Raw genomic sequence first — 15,309 nt, 5'->3', positions numbered from 1 at the left:
TCACCGTCACTCCGGACAATCCCAGTCTCACCGTCACTCCACACAATCCCAGTCTCACCGTCACTGCGGACAATCCCAGACTCACCATCAATCCACGCAATCCCAGTCTCACCGTCACTCCACACAATCCCAGTCTCACTGTCACTCCACACAATCCCAGTCTCACTGTCACTCCACACAATCCCAGTCTCACCGTTACTCCGGACAATCCCAGTTTCACCGTCACTCCACAGAATCCCAATCTCTCCGTCTCTCCGGACAAACCCAATCTCACCGTTACTCCGGACAATCCCACTCTCACAGTCACTCCCCACAATCCCAGTCTCACCGTCACTCCACACAATCCCAGTCTCACCGTCATTCCGGACAAGCCCAGTCTCACCATCACTCCGGACAATCCCAGTCTCACCGTCACTCCACACAATCCCAGTCTCACCGTCACTCCACACAATCCCAGTCTCACCGTCACTCCGGACAATCCAAGTCTCACCTTCACTCCACACAATCCCAGTCTCACCGTCACTCCGGACCATCCCAGTCTCACCGTCACTCCGGACAATCCCAGTCTCACTGTCACTCCGGACAATCCCAGTCTCACCGTCACTCCGGACAATCCCAGTCTCACCGTCACTCCGGACAATCCCTGTCTCACCATCTCTCCAGACATTCCCAGTCTCACCGCCACTCCGGACAATCCCAGTCTCACCATCACTCCGCAGAATCCCAGTCTCACCGTCACTCCACACAATCCCAGTCTCACCATCACTCCGGACAATCCCAGTCTCACCATCAGTCCACACAATCCCAGTCTCACCATCACTCCACACAATCCCAGTCCCACCGTCGCGCCACGCAATCCCTGTCTCACCATCAGTCCACACAATCCCTGTCTCACCGTCACTCTGCACAATCCCAGTCTCACCGTCACTCCACACAATCCCAGTCTCACCATCACTCCACACAATCCCAGTTGTACCGTCACTCCACACAATCCCAGTCTCACCGTCACTCCACACAATCCCAGTCTCACCGTCACTCCACACAATCCCAGTCTCACCGTCGCTCCACACAATCCCAGTCTCACTGTCGCTCCACATAATCCCTGTCTCACCGTCACCCCACGCAATCCCAGTCTCACCGTCACTCCGGACAATCCCAGTCTCACCGTCACTCCGGACAATCCCAGTCTCACCGTCACTCCGGACAACCCCAGTCTCACCGTCACTCTACACAATCCCAGTCTCACCGGCACTCCGCACAATCCCTGTCTCACCGTCACTCCACACAATCCCAGTCTCACCGTCACTCCACGCGATCCCAGTCTCACCGTCACTCCGCACAATTCTAGTCTCACCGTCACTCCACACAATCCCAGTCTCACCGTCACTCCACACAATCCCAGTCTCACCGTCACTCCACACAATCCCAGTCACACCGTCACTCCACACTATCACAGTGTCACCGTCACTCCGGAAAATCCCAGTCTCACCGTCACTCCGGAAAATCCCTGTCTCACCGTCACTCCGGACAATGCGAGTCTCACCGTCTCTCCACAGAATCCCAGTCTCACCTTCACTCCGGACAATCCCAGTCTCTCCTTCACTCCAGACAATCCCAGTCTCACCGTCACTCCACACAATCCCAGTCTCACCGTCACTCCACACAATCCCAGTCACACCGTCACTCCACACAATCCCAGTCTCACCTTTACTCCGGACAAACCCAGTCTCACCGTCAATCCACAAAATCCGATTTTCACCTTCACGCCACACAATCCCAGTTTCACCATCACTCCACACAATCCCAGTCTCACCGTCACTCTGGACAATCCCAGTCACACCGTCACTCCACACAATCCCAGTCTCACTGTCACTCCGGACAATCCCAGTCTCACCGTCACTCCACACAATCCCAGTCTCACTGTCACTCCACAATGTCCCATTCTCACCGTCATTCCACACAATCCCAGTCTCACCGTCACTCCGGACAATCCCAGTTTCTCCGTCACTCCGGACATTCCCAGTCTCACCGTCACTCCACACAATCCCAGTTGCACCGTCAATCCACACAATCCAAGTCTCACCGTCACTCCGGACAATCCCAGTCTCACCGTCACTCCACACAATCCCAGTCTCACCGTCACTGTGGACAATCCCAGACTCACCATCAATCCACGCAATCCCAGTCTCACCGTCACTCCACACAATCCCAGTCTCACTGTCACTCCACACAATCCCAGTCTCACCGTTACTCCGGACAATCCCAGTTTCACCGTCACTCCACAGAATCCCAATCTCACCGTCTCTCCGGACAAACCCAGTCTCACCGTTACTCCGGACAATCCCACTCTCACAGTCACTCCACACAATCCCAGTCTCACCGTCACTCCACACAATCCCAGTATAATCGTCACTCCACACATTCCCAGTCTCACCATCACTCCGGACAATCCCAGTCTCACCGTCACTCCACACAATCCCAGTCTCACCGTCACTCCACACAATCCCAGTCTCACCGTCACTCCGGACAATCCAAGTCTCACCTTCACTCCACACAATCCCAGTCTCACTGTCACTCCGGACAATCCCAGTCTCACCGTCACTCCGGACAATCCCAGTCTAACCGTAACTCCGGACAATCCCAGTCTAACCGTAACTCCGGACAATCCAAGTCTCACCCTCACTCCGGACATTCCCAGTCTCACCCTCACTCCAAACAATCCCAGTCTCACCGTCACTCCACACAATCCCAGTCTCACCCTCACTCCACACAATCCCAGTCTCACCGTCACGCCACACAATCCCTGACTCACCGTCACTCCACACAATCCCAATCTCACCGTCACACCACACAATCGCAGTCCCACCGTCACTCCACAGAATCCCACTCTCACCATCAGTCCGCGCAATCCCAGTCTCACCGTCACTCCGGACAATCCTAGACTCACCGTCACTCCGGACAATCCCACTCTCACCGTCACTCCAGACAATCCCTGTCTCACCATCTCTCCAGACATTCCCAGTCTCACCGCCACTCCGGACAATCCCAGTCTCACCCTCACTCCACACAATCCCAGTCTCACCGTCACTCCGGACAATCCCACTCTCACCGTCACTCCAGAAAATCCCTGTCTCACCGTCACTCTGCACAATCCCAGTCTCACCGTCACTCCACACAATCCCAGTCTCACCATCACTCCATACAATCCCAGTCGCACCGTCACTCCACACAATCCCAGTCTCAACGTCACTCCACACAATCCCAGTCTCACCGTCACTCCACACAATCCCAGTCTCACCGACACTCCACACAATCCCAGTCTCACCGTCACTCCACACAATCCTAGTCTCACCTTCACTCCACACAGTCCAAGTCTCACCGTCACTCCACACAATTCCAGTCACACCATCACTCCACACAATCCCAGTCTCACCGTCACTCTACACAATCCCAGTTGCACCGTTACTCCGGACAATCCCAGTCTCACCGTCACTCCGCACAATCCCTGTCTCACCATCACTCCACACAATCCCAGTCTCACCATCTTTCCACACAATCACAGTCTCACCGTCACTCCACACAATCCTAGTCTCACCTTCACTCCACACAGTCCCAGTCTCACCGTCACTCCACACAATTCCAGTCTCACCATCACTCCACACAATCCCAGTCTCACCGTCACTCTACACAATCCCAGTTGCACCGTCACTCCGGACAATCCCAGTCTCACCGTCACTCCGCACAATCCCTGTCTCACCATCACTCCACACAATCCCAGTCTCACCGTCACTCTGGACAATCCCAGTCACACCGTCACTCCACACAATCCCAGTCTCACCTTTACTCCGGACAATCCCAGTCTCACCGTCAATCCACAAAATCCGATTTTCACCTTCGCCACACAATCCCAGTCTCACCATCACTCCACACAATCCCAGTCTCACCGTCACTCTGGACAATCCCAGTCACACCGTCACTCCACACAATCCCAGTCTCACTGTCACTCCGGACAATCCCAGTCTCACCGTCACACCACACAATCCCAGTCTCACTGTCACTCCACAATGTCCCATTCTCACCGTCATTCCACACAATCCCAGTCTCACCGTTACTCCAGACAATCCCAGTTTCACCGTCACTCCACAGAATCCCAATCTCTCCGTCACTCCGGACATTCCCAGTCTCACCGTCACTCCACACAATCCCAGTTGCACCGTCAATCCACTCAATCCAAGTCTCACCGTCACTCTGGACAATCCCAGTCTCACCGTCACTCCACACAATCCCAGTCTCACCGTCACTGCGGACAATCCCAGACTCACCATCAATCCACGCAATCCCAGTCTCACCGTCACTCCACACAATCCCAGTCTCACTGTCACTCCACACAATCCCAGTCTCACTGTCACTCCACACAATCCCAGTCTCACCGTTACTCCGGACAATCCCAGTTTCACCGTCACTCCACAGAATCCCAATCTCTCCGTCTCTCCGGACAAACCCAGTCTCACCGTCACTCCGGCTAATCCCAGTCTCACGGTCACTCCCCACAATCCCAGTCTCACCGTCACTCCACACAATCCCAGTCTCACCGTCATTCCGGACAAGCCCAGTCTCACCATCACTCCGGACAATCCCAGTCTCACCGTCACTCCACACAATCCCAGTCTCACCGTCACTCCACACAATCCCAGTCTCACCGTCACTCCGGACAATCCAAGTCTCACCTTCACTCCACACAATCCCAGTCTCACCGTCACTCCGGACCATCCCAGTCTCACCGTCACTCCGGACAATCCCAGTCTCACTGTCACTCCGGACAATCCCAGTCTCACCGTCACTCCGGACAATCCCAGTTTCACCGTCACTCCACAGAATCCCAATCTCACCGTCTCTCCGGACAAACCCAGTCTCACCGTCACTCCGGACAATCCCAGTCTAACCGTCACTCCGGACAATCCCAGTCTAACCCTCACTCCGGACATTCCCAGTCTCACCCTCACTCCACACAATCCCAGTCTCACCCTCACTCCACACAATCCCAGTCTCACCGTCACGCCACACATTCCCAGTCTCACCGTCACTCCACACAATCCCAGTCTCACCTGCACTCCACACAATCCCAGTCTCACCGTCACGCCACACAATCCCTGACTCACCGTCACTCCACACAATCCCAGTCTCACCGTCACACCACACAATCCCAGTCCCACCGTCACTCCACACAATCCCACTCTCACCATCACTCCGCGCAATCCCAGTCTCACCGTCATTCCGGACAATCCTAGACTCACCGTCACTCCGGACAATCCCAGTATCACCGTCACTCCACACAATCCCAGACTCACCATCACTCCGAACAATCCCAGTCTCACCGTCACTCCGGACAATCCCAGTCTCTCCGTCACTCCACACAATCCCAGTCTCACTGTCACTCCACTCAATCCCAGTCTCACCGTCACTGCAAACAATCCCAGTCTCACCGTCACTCCACGCAATCCCAGTCTCACCGTAACTCTGGACAATCCCAGTCACACCGTAACTCCGGACAATCCCAGTCTCATCGTCACTCCGGACAATCCCAGTGTCACCGTCACTCCGCACAATCCCAGTCACACCGTAACTCCGGACAATCCCAGTCTCATCGTCACTCCGGACAATCCCAGTATCACCGTCACTCCGGACAATCCCAGTATCACCGTCACTCCGGACATTCCCAGTCTCACTGTCACTCCACACAGCCCAGTCTCACCGTCACTACACACAATCCCAGTCTCACCGCCACTCCGGACAATCCCAGTCTCACCGTCACTCCACACAATCCAGTCTCACCGTCACTCCACACAATCCCAGTCTCACCGTCACTCCACACAATCCCAGTCTCACCGTCAATCCGGACAATCCCAGACTCACCGGCACTCCACGCAATCCCAGTCTCACCGTCACTCCGAACAATCCCAGTCTCACCGTCACTCCGGACAATCCCAGTCTCACCGTCACTCCCCAAAATCCCAGTCTCACAATCACTCCACACAATCCCAGTCTCACCGTCATTCCACACAATCCCAGTCTCACCGTCACTCCAGACAATCCCTGTCTCACCATCTCTCCAGACATTCCCAGTCTCACCGCCACTCCGGACAATCCCAGTCTCACCATCACTCCGCAGAATCCCAGTCTCACTGTCACTCCACACAATCCCAGTCTCACCATCACTCCGGACAATCCCAGTCTCACCATCAGTCCACACAATCCCAGTCTCACCATCACTCCACACAATCCCAGTTCCACCGTCGCGCCACGCAATCCCTGTCTCACCATCAGTCCACACAATCCCAGTCTCACCGTCACTCCACACAATCCATGTCTCACCATCACTCTACACAATCCCAGTTGTACCGTCACTCCGGACAATCCCAGTCTCACCGTCGCTCCACACAATTCCAGTCTCACCGTCACTCCACACAATCCCAGTCTCACTGTCGCTCCACATAATCCCTGTCTCACCGTCACCCCACGCAATCCCAGTCTCACCGTCACTCCGGACAATCCCAGTCTCACCGTCACTCCGGACAATCCCAGTCTCACCATCACTCCGGACAACCCCAGTCTCACCGTCACTCTACACAATCCCAGTCTCACCGGCACTCCGCACAATCCCTGTCTCACCGTCACTCCACACAATCCCAGTCTCACCGTCACTCCACGCGATCCCAGTCTCACCGTCACTCCGCACAATCCTAGTCTCACCGTCACTCCGCACAATCCTCGTCTGACCGTCGCTCCACACAATCCCAGTCTCACCGTCACTCCACACAATCCCAGTCTCACCGTCACTCCACACAATCCCAGTCTCACCGTCACTCCACACAATCCCAGTCACACCGTCACTCCACACTATCACAGTCTCACCGTCACTCCACACAATCCCAGTCTCACCGTCATTCCGGACAAGCCCAGTCTCACCGTCACTCCGGACAATCCCAGTCTCACTGTCACTCCACACAAATCCAGTCTCACCGTCACTCCACACAATCCCAGTCTCACCGTCACTCCGGACAATCCAAGTCTCACCTTCACTCCGCACAATCCTAGTCTCACCGTCACTCCGCACAATCCTAGTCTCACCGTCACTCCGCACAATCCTCGTCTGACCGTCGCTCCACACAATCCCAGTCTCACCGTCACTCCACACAATCCCAGTCTCACCGTCACTCCACACAATCCCAGTCTCACCGTCACTCCACACAATCCCAGTCACACCGTCACTCCACACTATCACAGTCTCACCGTCACTCCACACAATCCCAGTCTCACCGTCATTCCGGACAAGCCCAGTCTCACCGTCACTCCGGACAATCCCAGTCTCACTGTCACTCCACACAAATCCAGTCTCACCGTCACTCCACACAATCCCAGTCTCACCGTCACTCCGGACAATCCAAGTCTCACCTTCACTCCGCACAATCCCAGTCTCACCGTCACTCCAGACAATCCCAGTCTCACCGTCACTCCACACAATCCCAGTCTCACCGTCACTCCACACAATCCCAGTCTCACCGTCACTCCACACAATCCCAGTCACACCGTCACTCCACACTATCACAGTCTCACCGTCACTCCGGAAAATCCCAGTCTCACCGTCACTCCGGAAAATCCCTGTCTCACCGTCACTCCGGACAATGCTAGTCTCACCGTCTCTCCACAGAATCCCAGTCTCACCTTCACTCCGGACAATCCCAGTCTCACCGTCACTCTGGACAATCCCAGTCTCACCGTCACTCCACACAATCCCAGTCTCACCGTCACTCCACACAATCCCAGTCTCACCGTCACTCCACACAATCCCAGTCTCACCGTCACTTCACAAAACCCCAATCTCACCGTCGCTCATCACAATCCCAGTCTCACCTTCACTCCGGACAATCCCAGTCTCACCGTCACTCCGGACAATCCCAGTCTCACCATCACTCCACACAATCCCAGTCTCACCGTCACTCCGGACAATCCCAGTCTCACCGTCACTCCACACAATCCCAGTCTTAGAATCACTCCACACAATCCCAGTCTCACCATCACTCCACACAATCCCTCTCTCACTGTCACTCCACAATGTCCCATTCTCACCGTCATTCCACACAATCCCAGTCTCACCGTTTCTCCGGACAATCCCAGTTTCACCGTCACTCCACAGAATCCCAGTCTCGCCCTCACTCCGGACAATCCCAGTCTCACCGTCACTCCACACAATCCCAGTCTCACCGTCACTCCGGACAATCCCAGACTCACCTTCAATCCACACAATCCCAGTCTCACCGTCACTCCACACAATCCCAATCTCACCGTCTCTCCGGACAATCCCAGTATAACCGTCACTCCACACATTCCCAGTCTCACCGTCGCTCCCCACAATCCCAGTCTCACCGTCACTCCACACAATCCCAGTCTCACCGTCATTCCGGACAAGCCCAGTCTCACCGTCACTCCGGACAATCCCAGTCTCACTGTCACTCCACACAAATCCAGTCTCACCGTCACTCCACACAATCCCAGTCTCACCGTCACTCCGGACAATCCAAGTCTCACCTTCACTCCACACAATCCCAGTCTCACCGTCACTCCGGACAATCCAAGTCTCACCTTCACTCCACACAATCCCAGTCTCACCGTCACTCCGGACAATCCCAGTCTAACTGTCACTCTGGACAAACCCAGTCTAACCGTCACTCCGGACAATCCCAGTCTCACCCTCACTCCGGACAATCCCAGTCGCACCGTCAATCCACACAAACCCAGTCTCACCGTCACTCCACACAATCCCAGTCTCACCTTCACTCCACACAATCCCAGTCTCACCATCACTCCACACAATCCCAGTCTCACCATCACTCCACACAATCCCAGTCTCACCGTCACGCCACACAATCCCAGTTGCACCGTCACTCCACACAATCCCAGTCTCACTGTCACTCCACACAATCCCTGTCTCACCGTCACTCCGGACAATCCCAGTCTCACCGTCACTCCACACAATCCCAGTCTCACCGTCACTCCGGACAATCCCAGTCTCACCATCACTCCGGACATTCCCAGTCTCACCGTCACTCCACACAATCCCAGTCTCACCATCACTCCGGACATTCCCAGCCTCACCGTCACTCCACACAATCCCAGTCTCACCGTCACTCCACACAATCCCAGTCTCACCATCACTCCGAACAATCCCAGTCTCACCGTCACTCCGGACAATTCCAGTCTCACCGTCACTTCACACAATCCCTGTCTCACCGTCACTCCAAACAATCCCAGTCTCACGGTCACTCCACAGAATCCCAGTCTCACTGTCACTCCACTCAACCCAGTCTCACCATCACTGCAAACAATCCCAGTCTCACCGTCACTCCACGCAATCCCAGTCTCACCGTAGCTCCGGACAATCCCAGTCTCACCGTCAATCCGGTCAATCCCAGACTCACCGGCACTCCACGCAATCCCAGTGTCACCGTCACTCCGCACAATCCCAGTCACACCGTAACTCCGGACAATCCCAGTCTCATCGTCACTCCGGACAATCCCAGTATCACCGTCACTCCGGACATTCCCAGTCTCACTGTCACTCCACACAGCCCAGTCTCACCGTCACTACACACAATCCCAGTCTCACCGCCACTCCGGACAATCCCAGTCTCACCGTCACTCCACACAATCCAGTCTCACCGTCACTCCACACAATCCCAGTCTCACCGTCACTCCACACAATCCCAGTCTCACCGTCAATCCGGACAATCCCAGACTCACCGGCACTCCACGCAATCCCAGTCTCACCGTCACTCCGAACAATCCCAGTCTCACCGTCACTCCGGACAATCCCAGTCTCACCGTCACTCCCCAAAATCCCAGTCTCACAATCACTCCACACAATCCCAGTCTCACCGTCATTCCACACAATCCCAGTCTCACCGTCACTCCAGACAATCCCTGTCTCACCATCTCTCCAGACATTCCCAGTCTCACCGCCACTCCGGACAATCCCAGTCTCACCATCACTCCGCAGAATCCCAGTCTCACTGTCACTCCACACAATCCCAGTCTCACCATCACTCCGGACAATCCCAGTCTCACCATCAGTCCACACAATCCCAGTCTCACCATCACTCCACACAATCCCAGTTCCACCGTCGCGCCACGCAATCCCTGTCTCACCATCAGTCCACACAATCCCAGTCTCACCGTCACTCCACACAATCCATGTCTCACCATCACTCTACACAATCCCAGTTGTACCGTCACTCCGGACAATCCCAGTCTCACCGTCGCTCCACACAATTCCAGTCTCACCGTCACTCCACACAATCCCAGTCTCACTGTCGCTCCACATAATCCCTGTCTCACCGTCACCCCACGCAATCCCAGTCTCACCGTCACTCCGGACAATCCCAGTCTCACCGTCACTCCGGACAATCCCAGTCTCACCATCACTCCGGACAACCCCAGTCTCACCGTCACTCTACACAATCCCAGTCTCACCGGCACTCCGCACAATCCCTGTCTCATCGTCACTCCACACAATCCCAGTCTCACCGTCACTCCACGCGATCCCAGTCTCACCGTCACTCCGCACAATCCTAGTCTCACCGTCACTCCGCACAATCCTCGTCTGACCGTCGCTCCACACAATCCCAGTCTCACCGTCACTCCACACAATCCCAGTCTCACCGTCACTCCACACAATCCCAGTCTCACCGTCACTCCACACAATCCCAGTCACACCGTCACTCCACACTATCACAGTCTCACCGTCACTCCACACAATCCCAGTCTCACCGTCATTCCGGACAAGCCCAGTCTCACCGTCACTCCGGACAATCCCAGTCTCACTGTCACTCCACACAAATCCAGTCTCACCGTCACTCCCCACAATCCCAGTCTCACCGTCACTCCACACAATCCCAGTCTCACCGTCACTCCGGACAATCCCAGTCTCACCGTCACTCCACACAATCCCAGTCTTAGAATCACTCCACACAATCCCAGTCTCACCATCACTCCACACAATCCCTCTCTCACTGTCACTCCACAATGTCCCATTCTCACCGTCATTCCACACAATCCCAGTCTCACCGTTTCTCCGGACAATCCCAGTTTCACCGTCACTCCACAGAATCCCAGTCTCGCCCTCACTCCGGACAATCCCAGTCTCACCGTCACTCCACACAATCCCAGTCTCACCGTCACTCCGGACAATCCCAGACTCACCTTCAATCCACACAATCCCAGTCTCACCGTCACTCCACACAATCCCAATCTCACCGTCTCTCCGGACAATCCCAGTATAACCGTCACTCCACACATTCCCAGTCTCACCGTCGCTCCCCACAATCCCAGTCTCACCGTCACTCCACACAATCCCAGTCTCACCGTCATTCCGGACAAGCCCAGTCTCACCGTCACTCCGGACAATCCCAGTCTCACTGTCACTCCACACAAATCCAGTCTCACCGTCACTCCACACAATCCCAGTCTCACCGTCACTCCGGACAATCCAAGTCTCACCTTCACTCCACACAATCCCAGTCTCACCGTCACTCCGGACAATCCAAGTCTCACCTTCACTCCACACAATCCCAGTCTCACCGTCACTCCGGACAATCCCAGTCTAACTGTCACTCTGGACAATCCCAGTCTAACCGTCACTCCGGACAATCCCAGTCTCACCCTCACTCCGGACAATCCCAGTCGCACCGTCAATCCACACAAACCCAGTCTCACCGTCACTCCACACAATCCCAGTCTCACCTTCACTCCACACAATCCCAGTCTCACCATCACTCCACACAATCCCAGTCTCACCATCACTCCACACAATCCCAGTCTCACCGTCACGCCACACAATCCCAGTTGCACCGTCACTCCACACAATCCCAGTCTCACTGTCACTCCACACAATCCCTGTCTCACCGTCACTCCGGACAATCCCAGTCTCACCGTCACTCCACACAATCCCAGTCTCACCGTCACTCCGGACAATCCCAGTCTCACCATCACTCCGGACATTCCCAGTCTCACCGTCACTCCACACAATCCCAGTCTCACCATCACTCCGGACATTCCCAGCCTCACCGTCACTCCACACAATCCCAGTCTCACCGTCACTCCACATAATCCCAGTCTCACCATCACTCCGAACAATCCCAGTCTCACCGTCACTCCGGACAATTCCAGTCTCACCGTCACTTCACACAATCCCTGTCTCACCGTCACTCCAAACAATCCCAGTCTCACGGTCACTCCACAGAATCCCAGTCTCACTGTCACTCCACTCAACCCAGTCTCACCATCACTGCAAACAATCCCAGTCTCACCGTCACTCCACGCAATCCCAGTCTCACCGTAGCTCCGGACAATCCCAGTCTCACCGTCAATCCGGTCAATCCCAGACTCACCGGCACTCCACGCAATCCCAGTGTCACCGTCACTCCGCACAATCCCAGTCACACCGTAACTCCGGACAATCCCAGTCTCATCGTCACTCCGGACAATCCCAGTATCACCGTCACTCCGGACATTCCCAGTCTCACTGTCACTCCACACAGCCCAGTCTCACCGTCACTACACACAATCCCAGTCTCACCGCCACTCCGGACAATCCCAGTCTCACCGTCACTCCACACAATCCAGTCTCACCGTCACTCCACACAATCCCAGTCTCACCGTCACTCCACACAATCCCAGTCTCACCGTCAATCCGGACAATCCCAGACTCACCGGCACTCCACGCAATCCCAGTCTCACCGTCACTCCGAACAATCCCAGTCTCACCGTCACTCCGGACAATCCCAGTCTCACCGTCACTCCCCAAAATCCCAGTCTCACAATCACTCCACACAATCCCAGTCTCACCGTCATTCCACACAATCCCAGTCTCACCGTCACTCCAGACAATCCCTGTCTCACCATCTCTCCAGACATTCCCAGTCTCACCGCCACTCCGGACAATCCCAGTCTCACCATCACTCCGCAGAATCCCAGTCTCACTGTCACTCCACACAATCCCAGTCTCACCATCACTCCGGACAATCCCAGTCTCACCATCAGTCCACACAATCCCAGTCTCACCATCACTCCACACAATCCCAGTTCCACCGTCGCGCCACGCAATCCCTGTCTCACCATCAGTCCACACAATCCCAGTCTCACCGTCACTCCACACAATCCATGTCTCACCATCACTCTACACAATCCCAGTTGTACCGTCACTCCGGACAATCCCAGTCTCACCGTCGCTCCACACAATTCCAGTCTCACCGTCACTCCACACAATCCCAGTCTCACTGTCGCTCCACATAATCCCTGTCTCACCGTCACCCCACGCAATCCCAGTCTCACCGTCACTCCGGACAATCCCAGTCTCACCGTCACTCCGGACAATCCCAGTCTCACCATCACTCCGGACAACCCCAGTCTCACCGTCACTCTACACAATCCCAGTCTCACCGGCACTCCGCACAATCCCTGTCTCATCGTCACTCCACACAATCCCAGTCTCACCGTCACTCCACGCGATCCCAGTCTCACCGTCACTCCGCACAATCCTAGTCTCACCGTCACTCCGCACAATCCTCGTCTGACCGTCGCTCCACACAATCCCAGTCTCACCGTCACTCCACACAATCCCAGTCTCACCGTCACTCCACACAATCCCAGTCTCACCGTCACTCCACACAATCCCAGTCACACCGTCACTCCACACTATCACAGTCTCACCGTCACTCCACACAATCCCAGTCTCACCGTCATTCCGGACAAGCCCAGTCTCACCGTCACTCCGGACAATCCCAGTCTCACTGTCACTCCACACAAATCCAGTCTCACCGTCACTCCACACAATCCCAGTCTCACCATCACTCCGGACAATCCAAGTCTCACCTTCACTCCGCACAATCCCAGTCTCACCGTCACTCCAGACAATCCCAGTCTCACCGTCACTCCACACAATCCCAGTCTCACCGTCACTCCACACAATCCCAGTCTCACCGTCACTCCACACAATCCCAGTCACACCGTCAGTCCACACTATCACAGTCTCACCGTCACTCCGGAAAATCCCAGTCTCACCGTCACTCCGGAAAATCCCTGTCTCACCGTCACTCCGGACAATGCTAGTCTCACCGTCTCTCCACAGAATCCCAGTCTCACCTTCACTCCGGACAATCCCAGTCTCACCGTCACTCTGGACAATCCCAGTCTCACCGTCACTCCACACAATCCCAGTCTCACCGTCACTCCACACAATCCCAGTCTCACCGTCACTCCACACAATCCCAGTCTCACCGTCACTCCGGACAATCCCAGTCTCACCGTCACTCCGGACAATCCCAGTCTCACCATCACTCCACACAATCCCAGTCTCACCGTCACTCCGGACAATCCCAGTCTCACCGTCACTCCACACAATCCCAGTCTTAGAATCACTCCACACAATCCCAGTCTCACCATCACTCCACACAATCCCTCTCTCACTGTCACTCCACAATGTCCCATTCTCACCGTCATTCCACACAATCCCAGTCTCACCGTTTCTCCGGACAATCCCAGTTTCACCGTCACTCCACAGAATCCCAGTCTCGCCCTCACTCCGGACAATCCCAGTCTCACCGTCACTCCACACAATCCCAGTCTCACCGTCACTCCGGACAATCCCAGACTCACCTTCAATCCACACAATCCCAGTCTCACCGTCACTCCACACAATCCCAATCTCACCGTCTCTCCGGACAAACCCAGTCTCACCGTCGCTCCACACAATCCCAGTCTCATCATCAGTCCGGACAATCCCAGTATAACCGTCACTCCACACATTCCCAGTCTCACCGTCACTCCCCACAATCCCAGTCTCACCGTCACTCCACACAATCCCAGTCTCACCGTCATTCCGGACAAGCCCAGTCTCACCGTCACTCCGGACAATCCCAGTCTCACTGTCACTCCACACAAATCCAGTCTCACCGTCACTCCACACAATCCCAGTCTCACCGTCACTCCGGACAATCCAAGTCTCACCTTCACTCCACACAATCCCAGTCTCACCGTCACTCCGGACAATCCAAGTCTCACCTTCACTCCACACAATCCCAGTCTCACCGTCACTCCGGACAATCCCAGTCTAACTGTCACTCTGAACAATCCCAGTCTAACCGTCACTCCGGACAATCCCAGTCTCACCCTCACTCCGGACAATCCCAGTCGCACCGTCAATCCACACAAACCCAGTCTCACCGTCACTCCACACAATCCCAGTCTCACCTTCAC

General features: G+C 55.3%; 1 protein-coding gene across 1 annotated transcript in view; it reads left to right on the top strand.

Moving 5' to 3' along the window:
• LOC147109675 (uncharacterized) overlaps positions 1 to 15,309 on the top strand; it is a 130,383-nt gene that overhangs the window by 80,786 nt on the left and 34,288 nt on the right. The window contains exons 6-11 of the mRNA XM_086002348.1: positions 2,564 to 2,697; positions 4,101 to 4,180; positions 4,876 to 5,042; positions 5,469 to 5,660; positions 7,709 to 7,742; positions 9,310 to 9,953. Of these exons, the coding sequence (XP_085858474.1) occupies positions 2,564 to 2,697; positions 4,101 to 4,180; positions 4,876 to 5,042; positions 5,469 to 5,660; positions 7,709 to 7,742; positions 9,310 to 9,953 (1,251 nt within the window). The remainder of the gene's footprint in view (positions 1 to 2,563; positions 2,698 to 4,100; positions 4,181 to 4,875; positions 5,043 to 5,468; positions 5,661 to 7,708; positions 7,743 to 9,309; positions 9,954 to 15,309) is intronic.

Source organism: Somniosus microcephalus, chromosome 12 (assembly GCF_052327205.1).
Source record: "Somniosus microcephalus isolate GS21.2 chromosome 12, FLI_Smic_1.0, whole genome shotgun sequence".
NCBI lineage: Eukaryota > Metazoa > Chordata > Chondrichthyes > Squaliformes > Somniosidae > Somniosus > Somniosus microcephalus.
This window is presented reverse-complemented; position numbering and strand designations above follow the sequence as displayed.